General features: G+C 43.6%; 1 protein-coding gene across 2 annotated transcripts in view; it reads right to left on the bottom strand.

Moving 5' to 3' along the window:
- Positions 1-5119: 5119 nt before the first annotated feature.
- Positions 5120-14813, bottom strand: part of b4galnt3b (beta-1,4-N-acetyl-galactosaminyl transferase 3b) — a 38233-nt gene continuing 28539 nt past the window's right edge. For both annotated transcript variants that reach the window (XM_015964579.3, XM_054733116.2), the window contains 6 exons: positions 12509-12768; positions 11945-12098; positions 9900-9972; positions 9672-9825; positions 7195-7321; positions 5120-6420 (listed from right to left, as the gene is read on the bottom strand). In XM_015964579.3, coding sequence (XP_015820065.1) covers positions 6309-6420; positions 7195-7321; positions 9672-9825; positions 9900-9972; positions 11945-12098; positions 12509-12768 — 880 coding nt within the window. In that variant the 3' untranslated portion in view covers positions 5120-6308. The remainder of the gene's footprint in view (positions 6421-7194; positions 7322-9671; positions 9826-9899; positions 9973-11944; positions 12099-12508; positions 12769-14813) is intronic.

The following is a 14813-nucleotide window of genomic DNA, read 5'->3' as shown; positions in this document are numbered from 1 at the left end:
TAACGTCGTACTTTAGACTACAACGTCACCCTGCTGCCAGAAACATAAACAAAAATGTAAAGATTGAACATCTTCCCTTATTCTTACTATGTGGTTTACTGTGCATATAGATTCACGTATTATTTTATTGGTTCTTCTACGTTATTTATATGTGAGTAGTATTTAAATTATTAAAAACTACAGTTCAGTAAATGCAGCAATGAAGACATGCGCCACCTCCTACATGTTCGGGTTGAAACTTGTCATGTGATTTTTACATTCCCTTGGTAGCTAGCTACGTCTCTTTCATTCATTCTTTCTTTCTTTCTTTCTTTCTTTCTTTCTTTCTTTCTTTCTTTCTTTCTTTCTTTCTTTACTATTTTAGATAAGTTTAAAATAAAGCTATTAATCAAATAAGGCGTTGACTATGTCAGAAACGTTGCCACTGGCTCCTCTTCTTACTTAAAATAATAAATACTCGGTAAACCTAAAGAGTTACTGTTCCACTCACAAAAAATGTCTGGAAACATACCTTGCAGTAGTCGCGTCAAAGTGTTCTCCCATTGGGCATTTTAGTGATGCAAAAAATATGAAATATAAATTGTTCATATAAATTTAAATGAACTACGACTAATAAAAACATATAGTTAAGCTTGCATTATAAAAGCCAAGATTTAATCAAACATGAGAAAAAGTCAATTAAAATAAGTGGGTTCAAACTAAACAGCCAAATAAACAGATCATTTCTTTGGGATCTGCAAACATTAGTGGCCACCAATCTAACCCTAACAAATGGCTCCATTTTAAATGACTGGTGCAGATGTGACATGATTGCTCTGTTTCTTTCCTGTCAAAAGGCAAGATGGTGCATGATAAATCAAAACCAACATACACAGAATGACCTTAGATTGACCTAAGAGTTCTCTGAATTTCAGCATTGGTTTTACTGAAAACTAGAAAAAAGATAATCTAATCATCAAATCTGAACTTGCAAACATCACACTAAAGTTCCTGGAAAATGGATGACAATAAGAGTGTAATGTACCGATGTCCCTATTGTGACACTTTCATAGATTACACTTTCCAAACTAAAGTTTTATTTTATTTATTTATTTTTTGTTTTTGGTTTAGGTTAATTTCAGTTATCGCTAACCTTTACTCCCGAGATTTTGCCTCGGCAACTGCCACTGCTGCACCCCGCTTGGCTATCCGGTACCTGTCTGCTGCCTCCGGAGACCCACAGACCAGCCACGCCCTGTAGGCCTCCTTCTTCAGCCTGACGGCTCCCCGAACCTCTGGTGTCCACCAGCGGGTACGGGGTTGCCACCACGACTGGCACCGGCCATCTTACGACCACAGCTAGCAACAGCCGCCTCGACAATCGCAGAGTGGAACAAGGCCCACTCGGACTCAATGTCCCCCACTGCTCTCGGGACGTGGTCAAAGCTCTGCCGGAGGTGGGAGTTGAAGACCGTCTTGACAGGTTCTTCTGCCAGGCGTTCCCAGCAGACCCTCACTATGCGTTTGGGTCTGCCAGGTCTACGCGGCATGTTCCCTTGCCATCTGATCCAACTCACCACCAGGTGGTGATCAGTTGACAGCTCCGCCCCTCTCTTCACTCGGGTGTCCAAAACATACGGCCGCAGGTCAGATGATACGACTACAAAATCTATCATCGACCTGTGACCTAGGCTGCCCTGGTACCAAGTGTACCGGTGGGCATCCTTATGTTCGAACATGGTGTTCGTTATGGCCAAACTGCGGCTTGCACAAGTCCAATAACAAAACACCACTCGAGTTCAGATTAGGTGGGCCGTTCCTCCCAATCACACCCCTCCAGGTCAAGCTGTCATTGCCCACGTGAGCATTGAAGTCCCCCAGCAGGACAATGGAGTCCCCTGATGGAGCACTATATAGCACTCGTCCCAGGGACTCCAAAAAGGGTGGGTACTCTGAACTGATATTTGGCCCATAAGCACAAACAACAGTCAGGACCCGTTCCCCGACCCGAAGGCGCAAGGAAGCTACCCTCTTGTCCCCAGGGGTAAACCCCAACACACAGGCAGAGAGTCTCGGGGCTAACAAAAAGCCAACCCCAGCCCTCCGCCTCTCACCCGGAGCAACTCCAGCAAAGTAGAGTGTCCAACCCCTCTCCAGGTCTCGGGTTCCAGAGCCAATGCAATGTGTCGAGGTGAGTCCGACTATATCTAGCCGGTACCGCTCAACCTCTGCCACAAGCTCCGGCTCCTTCCCCGCCAGCGAGGTGACGTTCCATGTCCCAAAAACGGGCGTGGGAGGAGTTTGGTGAGGCCATGGAGAAAGACTATCGATCGGCTCCAAAGAGGTTCTGGCAAACTGTCCGGCGCCTCAGGAGAGGAAGGCAGCAACTCGCTCACACTGTTTACAGTGGGGATGGGGAGCTTCTGACGTCAACTGAGGCTATAGTCGGACGGTGGAAGGAATACTTTGAGGAGCTCCTCAATCCCACCAATGCGCATTCCGAGGAGGAACCAGAGCTGGGAGGCCTGGGGATGGACTGTCTGATCTCGGGGGCAGAAGTTGCTGAGGTAGTCAAACAACTACACAGCGGCGGAGCCCCGGGGGCGGATGAGGTTCGTCCTGGGTATCTCAAGGCTATGGATGTTGTAGGGCTGTCATGGTTGACACGTCTCTACAACATTGCGTGGTCATCGGGGGCAGTTCCTAGGGAGTGGCAGACCGGGGTGGTGGTCCCCATCTTTAAGAAGGGTGACCTGAGGGTGTGTTCCAACTATAGGGGGATCACACTCCTCAGCCTCCCTGGAAAGGTCTACGCCAAGGTACTGGAGAGGAGGGTCCGATCGATAGTTGAATCTCAGATAGAGGAGGAGCAATGTGGTTTTCGTCCTGGCCGTGGAACTGTGGACCAGCTCTATACCCTTGCAAGGGTGATGGAGGGGGCATGGGAGTTTGCCCAACCAATCCACATGTGCTTTGTGGATTTGGAGAAGGCTTATGACCGTGTCCCCAGGGGCACCCTGTGGGGGACGCTCCAGGAGTATGGGGTGGGTGGCTTTCTGTTAAGGGCCATTCAGTCCTTTTACCAGAGGAGCGTGAGTTTGGTCCGCATAGCCGGTAGTAAGTCGGACCTGTTCCCAGTGAGGGTTGGACTCCGCCAGGGCTGCCCTTTGTCACCGTTTCTGTTCATCACTTTTATGGACAGAATTTCTAGACGCAGCCGTGGTGTGGAGTGTGTCGAGTTTGGTGGCAGGAGAATCTCGTCTCTGCTTTTTGCGGATGATGTGGTCCTCCTAGCTTCATCCAGCTCTGACCTTCAGCTCTTGCTGGGTAGGTTCGCGGCCGAATGTGAAGCGGCTGGGATGAGGATCAGCACCTCCAAATCTGAGACCATGGTTCTCGACCGGAAAAGGGTGGCTTGCCTCCTCCGGGTCGGGGGAGAGGTCCTACCTCAAGTGGAGGAGTTTAAGTATCTCAGGGTCTTGTTCACGAGTGAGGGTAGGAGGGATCGGGAGATCGACAGGCGGATTGGTTCGGCGTCTGCAGTGATGCGGACGCTGAGCCGATCTGTCGTGGGGAAGAGGGAGCTGAGCCAGAAAGCCAGGCTCTCGATTTACCGGTCGATCTACGTCCCAATCCTCACCTATGGTCATGAGCTTTGGGTAATGACCGAAAGAACGAGATCGCGGATACAAGCGGCCGAAATGAGTTTCCTCCGTAGGGTGGCCGGGCTCAGCCTTAGAGATAGGGTGAGGAGCTCGGACATTCGGGAGGGACTCGGAGTAGAACCGCTGCTCCTCCGGATCGAAAGGAGCCAGTTGAGGTGGTTTGGGCATCTGGTCAGGATGCCTCCTGGACGCCTCCCCGGGGAGGTGTTTCGGGCATGTCCTGCCAGCAGAAGGCCCCCGGGTCGACCCAGGACACGTTGGAGAGGTTACATCTCCAATCTGGTCCGGGAACGCCTTGGGGTCCTGCCGGAGGAGCTGGTGGACAAGGCCGGGGAGAGGACGGCCTGGAGCTCCCTAATTGGGATGCTGCCCCTGCGACCCGGACCCGGATAAGCGGAGGAAGACGAAGACGAAGCTAACCTTTACTGCATATCGAGACAACATGGTTTGAACTGAACTTGGCAGTTAGCTGATAATGGAAGATAGAACTGAAGGTCATCAGCAAGAGTGAAAAGGCAATCCCATAATCTTTGGAAAAAATACCAAGATAATTATTTAACATTTAAAACATTCCATGAAATATTTTCTGTTGATAAAGTCCATAGTGTAGTTTCATTAGATATAAACTCTAATAAATCTGAGTGAAGAAATCCCAACTCCAGCTCACCGAAGCTTGATTAATTTCTTGAAAACTAGCCGTCTCAGGCAGTTCTGAGAATTTTTGCTACACTGCCTACAAGTATTAGATCATATTGCTGTATGTTAAATTTTGTTTTTCCTCAAATCTTCTCAAGAAATTACCACAGAGACTAATGCAATCTGATATGTCTGCACATTTCATTGAAGATTGCTTACCAGCAACGACTGTTGTGTCTGGTGAATTTGTAATGGACAGAATTCAGTTTCTTTTCAGTTATTTGATCAAGCTTTTAAACCAGTTATCTGTGTGAGCCAATAAAGAAGATTAGGTCACATCTTAATCAGTAGCACCAAATTATTTCTTCCTGATCGCTTTTAAAAATTAGGTGAACACCCAACGAAGAGGTTGAATGTGTTTGATTGGCATGTTTTCTCAGGAACTATACATAAAAAACTCAAATTTTTTTCATCAATTAGAAAAACAAAAATAGAAGAGCTCCATAAGTACATATTTGCAGGACTGTATGTAGCAGAGATCCTGTATGACCTCACCTGTGGAGTTTACTCTCTGATGACCTGTTCCACGCCTTGGTTAAATATTTTAACAAAGCATAGAATTATCAAATTTAAACAAATCGAGCAAGACAAACATGCTATCTCAAACAAAAGCTAAATACAAACATGCAAAGTGAAAATAACAAGGAGGCACAGTGTGCTCTACTAAACAGGAACAGCGTGTGAAAGTAAAGCCCCTAACATCTTGTTTTAGATCATCTGTACACAAGTTTAAAACAAGATAAAAGATTAGAAAAATAGAACCCACCAACATACACAAATTGAAACATTCTGAATTTATTTCTCTGGTTTGTCCGGGCAGTGTAAGGTGTCCCTGAGAAAGGAGACTGTAGAGAAAAATGAACAATAAGGCAGAGGGTGAATTATTAATAATGAAATATAATAAGCTTTCACCAAAACTGTGGAGAATGGAAACACAACAACCTACTGTGCCATATAAAATCCTACTACAATAAATTCTCACCATTTTATTGTTATAAAACAAACGTTTAGCGTGACCTAAGAACAAACTTGTTTTCTGACATGAAAAAAAATACACTTTGACATCTTTTTCTGGCAAGAATTACTGATTTGACCTGGATTGTGAACCATAAATATGATCAATATAGATTTTACACATGCGTCAGGTAAATCAGCTGCATGTAATGTACAAAAACAACATGTTTAAAGTAGAGATTCATTGAAAAAATAAAATAAAATAAAACTGACATCAACATAAATGACCTTGACTCATTTTAAGTACAGTTCCAAAACAGAAGCTTCTTTATAAATGAGCCTTTTAGAGACTTTCTTTGGTAATATCTGATTATTTACTTGTTGATTGTTCCTGCATTAAATCACTTTCATTTCAGCTGTCATATTTCAGCCAAGAGGCCACTTAGAGAGGTAAACTGAGGTATCTCTATGACTGGAAATAATATTCTAATTCAAATGCAGGTGCAAAAAAACCCAACAAAAAAACATCACAAATAAACAGACTTAATAAATAGTACATTTCCTTCTTTTTACAACATTGAATCAGCAATCCATTATTTAATTTTCTCACAAAGAAAAAGTCAAGTTCCCAGTTCAGACTAGTGTGCAAGACTGGTGATTATAAAGGACACTTGTGTTGGTGCATTCCTGGTGTGTGCAATGAAAAGTTCAATTGTTTTTGTGTAGATCAGAGTCTCAGATGGCTGCGCTGTGCGCACCGGTGTCAGTCATCAACGCTGAATCACTCGCGATCTCAGTAGTCCGTACATCCAGTGGAAAACTCAGCAGTAGTATCATCTTAATATAAAACCGTCCATCATAAAGCCCGAGGCAGCACCCGCTCTGACGTCGATCCATCCGCTGATCAGCAGGCGTTACTAAGGCACAGCAGAAGTCACGGTCTGGGCCTTAAAGTGCTCTGGTTGCCATGGTTGCAACCATGGCGATGTTGAGGTGCAGCACCGCTTGGCGAGGTCACCTGAGGCTTGCTGACATCCGCCGGTTCCACATGCCACGTTTGGAGTGATAGTAGTGGTAAAAGTTCCTGAGATAGATCCTCTCCACCTCCAGGCCGCCCTGCATGATCCTGAAACAGACAGAAGAGGAAAAACTTCAAGCTAGTTTGAAAACTAAAATAAAAGAAAGGAGAAGAAAAACCCAGTTTGGAAAAAAAAGGATATAAGTGTTTAAAAAAATAAAAAGTTATGTAAATGTTTTGCAGCTGAGTAACTTCAGCTCAAAACTCAGATTAAAACAGCTAATAAATAAACCTGTAGTTAGCCATCTTCCTCCTAAGTACCGCAGTTTACACATGGTGGTTAATGTGCTACCATTTAATTTATTCAGAGCCTGGAAATTTGAACTTTGTGACTGTTTTTCATCTAATTTAAATACACAAAGGACATTTCCAGCTCTGTTAGACCGTGCAAAAACATAATATTAAACAAAATCATTAAATAATGTTGATTTTTCAGAATAGAAGCCCCAAAACTGCTAAATGTTAGTATTTTACCACTGTAATTTAAGGGTTTATAATGAAAATTTTACATAAATCAATTTCGGTTCTCCGTAGGATACGTGTATAAACCTCCAGCACGAACGTAAGAGTTCACCACCCATGATGCCATTTGTTTACATTTGAATCTGATTTAAATAAATTGTCAGAAGTGATACACTGAAATATTTCACTTTAATACAAATTCTCCATAGATGTTGCTGCCTCAACGATTACAGTTACACATTTTGTCTGTTTGTGCAATTTAGTGAAACAAGAACAGGAAGCAGAAGCGAATGAAGTAAACACTACAAAGCTGATTGCAAGAGGTCTGTGGATGGAGACATTATGAAGCGAGGAACCGACCTGTCAATGAGCTCCCAGTCTTCTCCTCCCCAGCGGTCTCTGAAATCTCTGGTGTTCATTCCTCCGATGGCATCCAGGTCTGATTTATAAATCCCCAGCAAGCCAAAACCATTGACCTCCCAGAAACCTGCAGGCAGACAAGTCAACAACACTTTTAACATCATTTAATCACTCTCTTATGGGCCATTCCCATCTGTACCGGGTCGGCCCGGGCCGGGTAGCCCCAGTCGGCCCCAGCCTGGCCCGGTTGATTCCACACATTCTTGCCTTAAGCCCATGTGGTCTGATTCTACCCACCAATCAGAGGCTTGCTCTAATGGAAGGTGTGAATTTGCCATCAGCAGTGGGTGTGTTGGCCCTGGTCGGCCTGAAGCAGACCCCCTCGAGAAGAGGGCTGAGAATGAGCCTTGGTTGGCCCGGAAAAATACCAGGCCACCCAGATATGTAAACAACCTACGCTACCCGGCCCGGGCCGACCCGGTACAGATGGGAATGGCCCAATAGTTTCTAAAACGAGTCACTTGTTTATTTCTGAGTTTGTTCTTAACACAATAAATGTGTCAATAACCCTTTACATTGACTACTCTTGGTTAAATTTCACATAAGCATGACCAAAATCTTATTTTCAATCACATTTATGCCTCTAACTGGCAAGAAAAAACAAAAGCTACTCAGTTTCATGTAAAATAAATACAGAAAATAACCCAAATAAAGAATGTAGAATAGAATAGAATGCCTTTAATGTCATTGTACACGTACAACGAAATAAAAAAGTGGTGTCATCTCCTGTGGTGCATAAAAATGATAAAAATAAGAAATAAAAATTAATTAGTAAATAAAACATATGCACTCACAATCACATCCTCATACCATTAATGTATTATTGAACAACACATGATATTACACAGTTTAGAAGGATAATGATGAAAGTCATATCTATAATGTGTTTAATGCGCTTATTGCTTTTGCATAGAAACTGTTTTTCTGTTTGCTTGTTCGTGCTTTTAACAACTCCCAGAGGGCAACAGTTCAAAGTACGAGTGACCCGAATGAAAGTAGCCCTTCTGAGGCAGCGGGCACTATACAGATCTTCCAGAGTGGGGAGAGCGCTTTCTTGCTTGCTGCCGTGCAACTGGCAAACCACACCCACAAGCAGCCAGTCAGGATGCTCTCTACGGAGCAACGGTAAAAGGGCACCAGCACTTTCTACAGTTGGCAGTGCGGAAAAGCACGCCTTTCTAAACAGGTCAGAGGAAATAACCGATTTACAGAGAAGTGACAAAATAATTATAATCATCTCATCAAAATCCAGCTGAAAAATAGCCAGGCAGGCCAGCTTATATATGTGAATGTATAGCCTGGCCACGACCAATCAGACAGAGCTCAATCATGGGGCGGAGTCTATGGTACACTTTCAAACTGTCTCTGCATGCTATTGACAACGTGACACACTCATTGCTGTGGGTGTAAAGCCTGGTTTATGCTTCTCCGTCAGCTCCGCAAGGGACAGACACGCACGGATTGACGGAAGCGTTTTGCGCTTTTACTTCTCCGTCTCCTGGAGAGTGTTGCAAAGCAATTGCCCGGCAGGACAGCAGAGGGCGTAGCGCTGTTCTGTGGTATCCTGTCATGTATCGGTCCAAGATCGTGTGTTTATATTGTGTTTTTTGTGTATATAAGAGACTTTTAACACGGACGTATTTGTCTCTCATTCTCCCACCGCTTCATGCACTCCCCACCTCTAAACCCACGTTTCCTGTCATTTCCATCCACAAATAAAACGCTTGCTGCGCATCTTTTCACTCCTCCAGTCACGGGAGAATTAAACGTTCATATTTTTAGAGTTTTTTTCGCGAGGTATTCTTCAAGCTTCTCCGTGTCTGCCGCTAGTTATCCTCGGCTCTCTTTGCAATGGCGGCGCTGTAAACAACAGCGGCGTCCTGACCAATCACAAGCTTGCGTAATCCGTCTCGTTCGACGGATGTTTAAAAAAGTGGGCTCGACTCCGTACGTACTTGCGTGCCTGCCGGAGCCCTACGCAAGGACGGATAATGGCGTTGCGTGTCTCCGCACTGACGCAGACGGAGAAGCATAAATCAGGCTTAAGTCAGCGGGAAGTCTGCCATACACCGTCAAACAAGACACACAAAGGACAGAAGTACCTCTATAAAGAAAATCCAAAGTCTAACATCGATGCCAACGCCGTTTCAAACTAGCCTGTGCCATCTTAGTTTTTCTGCTCCACTGCATCATCCAGCCCACTAAACCGATCGACCATCGTGATTGGCATAACACAAAACTGCTCAGGCCAATGGTAGGCCTGCTGAGGCTCCTATGGCTGAACCGACCTGCAGAGCAAAGCCATTTTGCGTCGGCTACTGTCTGTCTAGATTTCTAAACCAGCTGAAAATTAGAATCTAGAATTACACCATCTCTCTTAAAATAAAAATAAACGTGGGAAAAGTATTCATGCCCACCTACGGCTTCTGCTGGCGTCATGCCACAGTCCAGTCTCAGAACTATGGGAGCAAAAGCCATGTATCCCTCAACACAGTGCTTCCTGATGGTATCAATGATTGAAGGAGGGAAGTGGATGTGGAGATCACAAAGGAACACGATGCTGTGGTCGTCCTAAAGCAGAAAGATCTGAATAATTAATATTTAGCATATTTAGACGTAACTTCAGGTGTTTCTGAAGTACTTACACTTATCAGATCAACTCCTGCTTGCAGACCGGCAGAGCGCTCAAAGTTCCCACTCAGCTTCACGTACTGGTACCTGTTAAACCACACAAGCATGACAGAATATCTTCTTTTAGATTTTGATTATATAGTTTACCAAAACATTACTGCTTGTAGCCTCTTGACGAAGCACTGGTGCACCATTTCCAGGAGCTAGAAAGGAGCCATATCACAGCTGAGCTTCAGACGGGGGATTTTGGCTCTTATTTCCTGATATTTGGACATATCGCCTCGGATTGAATAACAGCAATGCGACTCTCCCACTGACTTGCAATATGGATGTTTTATCTCCACAAATAACACAAGTTTGAAGGAGTTCTGCCATGTGGTGAAGTTGCAAATGCTAATGTTTAGCATCTACTAGCTGAGACGTTCTCTGCCATTTCCTGGACGCTAAATTAACAACAGCCTTCTCTGTCAGAAGTCAAGATGGGTGAGTCCATGAAAGCTAAGTGACAGTGTGACATAGCTCTGTCAGGATTTTATAGAGTTTCACCATCCATTTTCTAACAGAAGCTAACCCTAACCCTGCATTTAAAAACTCAGAGTGGTCGATTATAATCAGAAATTAAGTTAAAATATGTTTTTTTTAGTGGTTCACACCTTTAAGTTCACCTGGAGCAGAAATTGTACCTTTCTGTCTGCTTATTTCACAGATTTGAGATCTCTTCTTTATTACTCTGGGTGAATAACGAGAGTGATATGTTAGATATGAATGAGGTATTTTACTGCGATGGACTGGCTCTCTGTCCAGGGTGTACACCGCCTGATTGCCCGTTGACCGCTGGAGATAGGCACCAGCCACCCCCGCCCGCCCCTGCGTGGACAAAGCGGGTTCGGAAAATGGATGGATGGATGAGTTATTTTATTTTCTGTTTTGAAAACTTTCTGGAGTACCCCTTCGAAAACAAGATGGCACACCTGAAAGGGTTAATCCTCCTATACAAATGTTAAATAACATAATAATGCAACACAACGTTTAATCAGACAAATTGCAAAAAACCTCCAAGAGGGAAATTCCATAGTGTCTCAAAACATTTGCTCAAAAGTTGCAGGAATTTTCAAGATTTTTCTCCAAAGACTTTTGTCTCAAATGCATCTCTGGTATCTGGAACTAATCTTAAACCCATATCAATTTAGTTTCTGGGTCAAAAAAGTGCAAAAAAACGTGAGAGGACTTTGGGAAAGGGTGTGATGAAGACATTTTGTGGCTAAATTGCCATAAGAAAATCTGCAACAATGCAATGAATGTACAGTGGGGCAAAAAAGTATTTAGTCAGCCACTGATTGTGCAAGTTCTCCCACTTAAAATGATGACAGAGGTCAGTAATTTGCATCATAGGTACACTTCAACTGTGAGAGACAGAATGTGAAAAAAAAATCCATGAATTCACATGGCATCAGTGAGAGCTTTGAAGATGAAATGTGGCTGGGTCTTCCAACACGACAGTGATCCCAAACACACCACCCGAGCAACAAAGGAGTGGCTCCGTAAGAAGCATTTGAAAGTCCTGGAGTGGCCTAGCCAGTCCCCAGACCTCAACCCCATGGAAAATCTGTGGAGGGAGTTGAAAGTCTGTGTTGCTCGGCGACAGCCCCAAAACATCACTGCTCTCGAGAAGATCTGCATGGAGGAATGGGCCAAAATACCAGCTACTGTGTGTGCAAACCTGGTAAAGACCTATAGTAATCGTTTGACCTCTGTTATTGCCAACAAAAGTTATGTTACAAAGTATTGAGTTGAATTTTTGTTATTGACCAAATACTTATTTTCCACCCTGATTTACAAATAAATACTTTAAAAATCCTGCCATGTGAATTCATGGATTTTTTTTCACATTCTGTTTCTCACAGTTGAAGTGTACCTATGATGAAAATTACTGACCTCTGTCATCATTTTAAGGGGGAGAACTTGCACAATCGGTGGCTGACCAAATACTTTTTTGCCCCACTGTATTGCGCCTCCAACTATTCGAAAACAGACATACTGGATACAAACCAAAGCTGACCTGGGGAGTGAGGATTTCTGAAGGGCCTTCTTCACATCCATGTCAGTGCTGCTGTAGTCGGTGATGATGAGGTTAAAGTTTGAATCTCCACTTTCTTTGAACAGCTGCTCCATGTCTGCAATCAGCTGCAGCACCCAACGAGCCTGATTCTTAACTGAAAACACACAAAAATACACACTTTAATGGCGTGAAAAGTGCCGATAAAATGCCACAAAAACAGTCAAAACAATAGCTGATTATCTACTTCCTCTATGATTTGTAGAGAATGTTGACAGGAACAGGCTTAGGCTGTCAAACAAGTGTCAACTGTAATAATCTCTGCTCTGGGTGTGCTTTTACACCGGGAAGCCATTTGCATTATCAGGTGGTTATTCCTAAAGCAACAGAAGATGGTCCATGCCAAGTGTCTGAAATAAATGCTGTGATATTTAAAAAAAAAGGTCTGTCATTAAAAAGGGAATATTTAAGAAAAATAAATGTAAATGCCTTAAACCCAGATGAAGAGTAAAACATTTTTGAAAAATATGCGTGATTATTGAACCATGGATGCAGGAAGTGACGTACCTGGCACGATGAAGTGAACAGTGGCAAAAGGGTGCCAGCGGAAGCCCACGGGGTTACATAGCACCAGCTGAGGCCTGGAGCGATGGAGGCCGAAGTTCCTGCTGCGCGGTCGGCCGTGGCGAATCAGAGCGTAGACGTACTGCGTCAGGCGCAGCAGCTGGCCGTTCAAGTCTTTCAGCTCCAGCTCCAGGAGATAGCGACTGCCCTGACTGCCGTCGACACGCTTCACCACGTTAACCACCCGTACCAGGGTGAACCGCCTGCAGGGGTGACCAGAAAAGATGAGAATAAAGAGACAAAACAGCACGATCAAACTTCAATGTTGATGACTTACACATGACTGACTGATGTGGGGTTCACAGCCACTTTTTAATATTGTGGCTGCTTCAATCAAATAATAACGGCAGATATGTTTCCACATTTCTACTGTGGTTAACATGAGAATTTTCTTTTGACAGGCTGTTCTTGGTTATTGATGATTTACAGTTATCTGAATATTTTCATCAGTTTGAAATGTTTGAAAGACTCAATAGTAGTTTTGTACTCATCTCCAGGATTATTAAGATCAACAAAGTTTGAGTCACTTATTGTTATTTTAACAGATTTTTTTTTTAATTACCTATAAAACTATCTGTGTTGGAAAATAAGTGTACAAAAAAGAAATGCAATCAAAAATATAACTTACAGCACTTGGCGAGACGTATACAGGTCCTTCTCACAAAATTAGCATATTGTGATATAGTTCATTAATGTCTGTAATATACTGATAAACATTAGACTTTCATATATATTAGATTCATTACACACAACTGAAGTAGTTCAAGCCTTTTATTGTTTCTAATATTGATGATTTTGGCATACAGCTCATGAAAACCCAAAAGTCCTATCTCAAAAAATGTGCATATCACGAAAAGGTTCTCTAAACGAGCTATTAACCTAATCATTCAAATCAACTAATAACTCTAAACACCTGCAAAAGATTCCTGAGGCTTTTAAAAACTCCCAGCCTGGCTCATTACTCAAAACCCCAATCATGGGTAAGACTGCCGACCTGACTGCTGTCCAGAAGGCCATCATTGACACCCTCAAGCAAGAGGGTAAGCCACAGAAAGAAATTTCTGAAAGAATAGGCTGTTCCCAGACTGCTGTATCAAGGCACCTCAGTGGGCAGTCTGTGGGAAGGAAAAAGTGTGGCAGAAAACGCTGCACAATGAGAAGAAGTGACTGGACCCTGAGGACGATTATGGAGAAGGACTGATTCCAGACCTTGGGGGACCTGCGGAAGCAGTGGACTGAGTCTGGAGTAGAAACATCCAGAGCCACCATGTACAGGCGTGTGCAGGAAATGGGCTACAGGTGCCGCATTCCCCAGGTCAAGCCACTTTTGAACCAGAAACAGCGGCAGATGCGCCTGACCTGGGCTACAGAGAAGCAGCACTGGACTGTTGCTCAGTGGTCCAAAGTACTGTTTTTGGATTAAAGAAAATTTTGCATGTCATTCGGAAATCAAGGTGCCAGAGTCTGGAGGAAGACTGGGCCGAGGGAAATGCCTGAAGTCCAGTGTCAAGTACCCACAGTCAGTGATGGTCTGGGGTGCCATGTCAGCTGCTGGTGTTGGTCCACTGTGTTTTATCAAGGGCAGGGTCAATGTAGCTAGCTATCAGGAGATTTTGGAGCATTTCATGCTTCCATCTGCTGAAAAGCTTTATGGAGATGAAGATTTCATTTTTCAGCACGACCTGGCACCTGCTCACAGTGCCAAAAACACTGGTAAATGGTTTACTGACCATGGTGTTACTGTGCTCAACTGGCCTGCCAACTCTCCCCATAGAGTATCTGTGGGATATTGTTAAGGGAAAGTTGAGAGACGCAAGAGCCAACACTCTGCATGAGCTTAAGGCCGCTATCGAAGCATCCTGGGCCTCCAAAACACCTCAGCAGTGCCACAGGCTGATTGCCTCCATGCCACGCCACAGTGAAGCAGTCATTTCTGCAAAAGGATTCCTGACCAAGTATTGAGTGCATAACTGAACATAATTATTTGAAGGTTCACTTTCTTTGTATTAAAAACACTTTTATTGGTCAGATGAAATATGCTAATTTTTTTAGATAGGAATTTTGGGTTTTCATGAGCTGTATGCCAAAATCATCAATATTAGAAACAATAAAAGGCTTAAACTACTTCAGTTGTGTGTAATGAATCTAATATATATGAAAGTCTAATGTTTATCAGTACATTACAGACAATAATTAACTTTATCACAATATGCTAATTTTTTGAGAAGGACCTGTAGATCTGTATATA

This window comes from Nothobranchius furzeri, chromosome 4 (genome assembly GCF_043380555.1).
Source record: "Nothobranchius furzeri strain GRZ-AD chromosome 4, NfurGRZ-RIMD1, whole genome shotgun sequence".
Classification (NCBI taxonomy): Eukaryota; Metazoa; Chordata; class Actinopteri; order Cyprinodontiformes; family Nothobranchiidae; genus Nothobranchius; species Nothobranchius furzeri.
The sequence above is the reverse complement of the archived record's forward strand: the minus strand, read 5'-3'. Positions and strand labels throughout refer to the sequence as shown.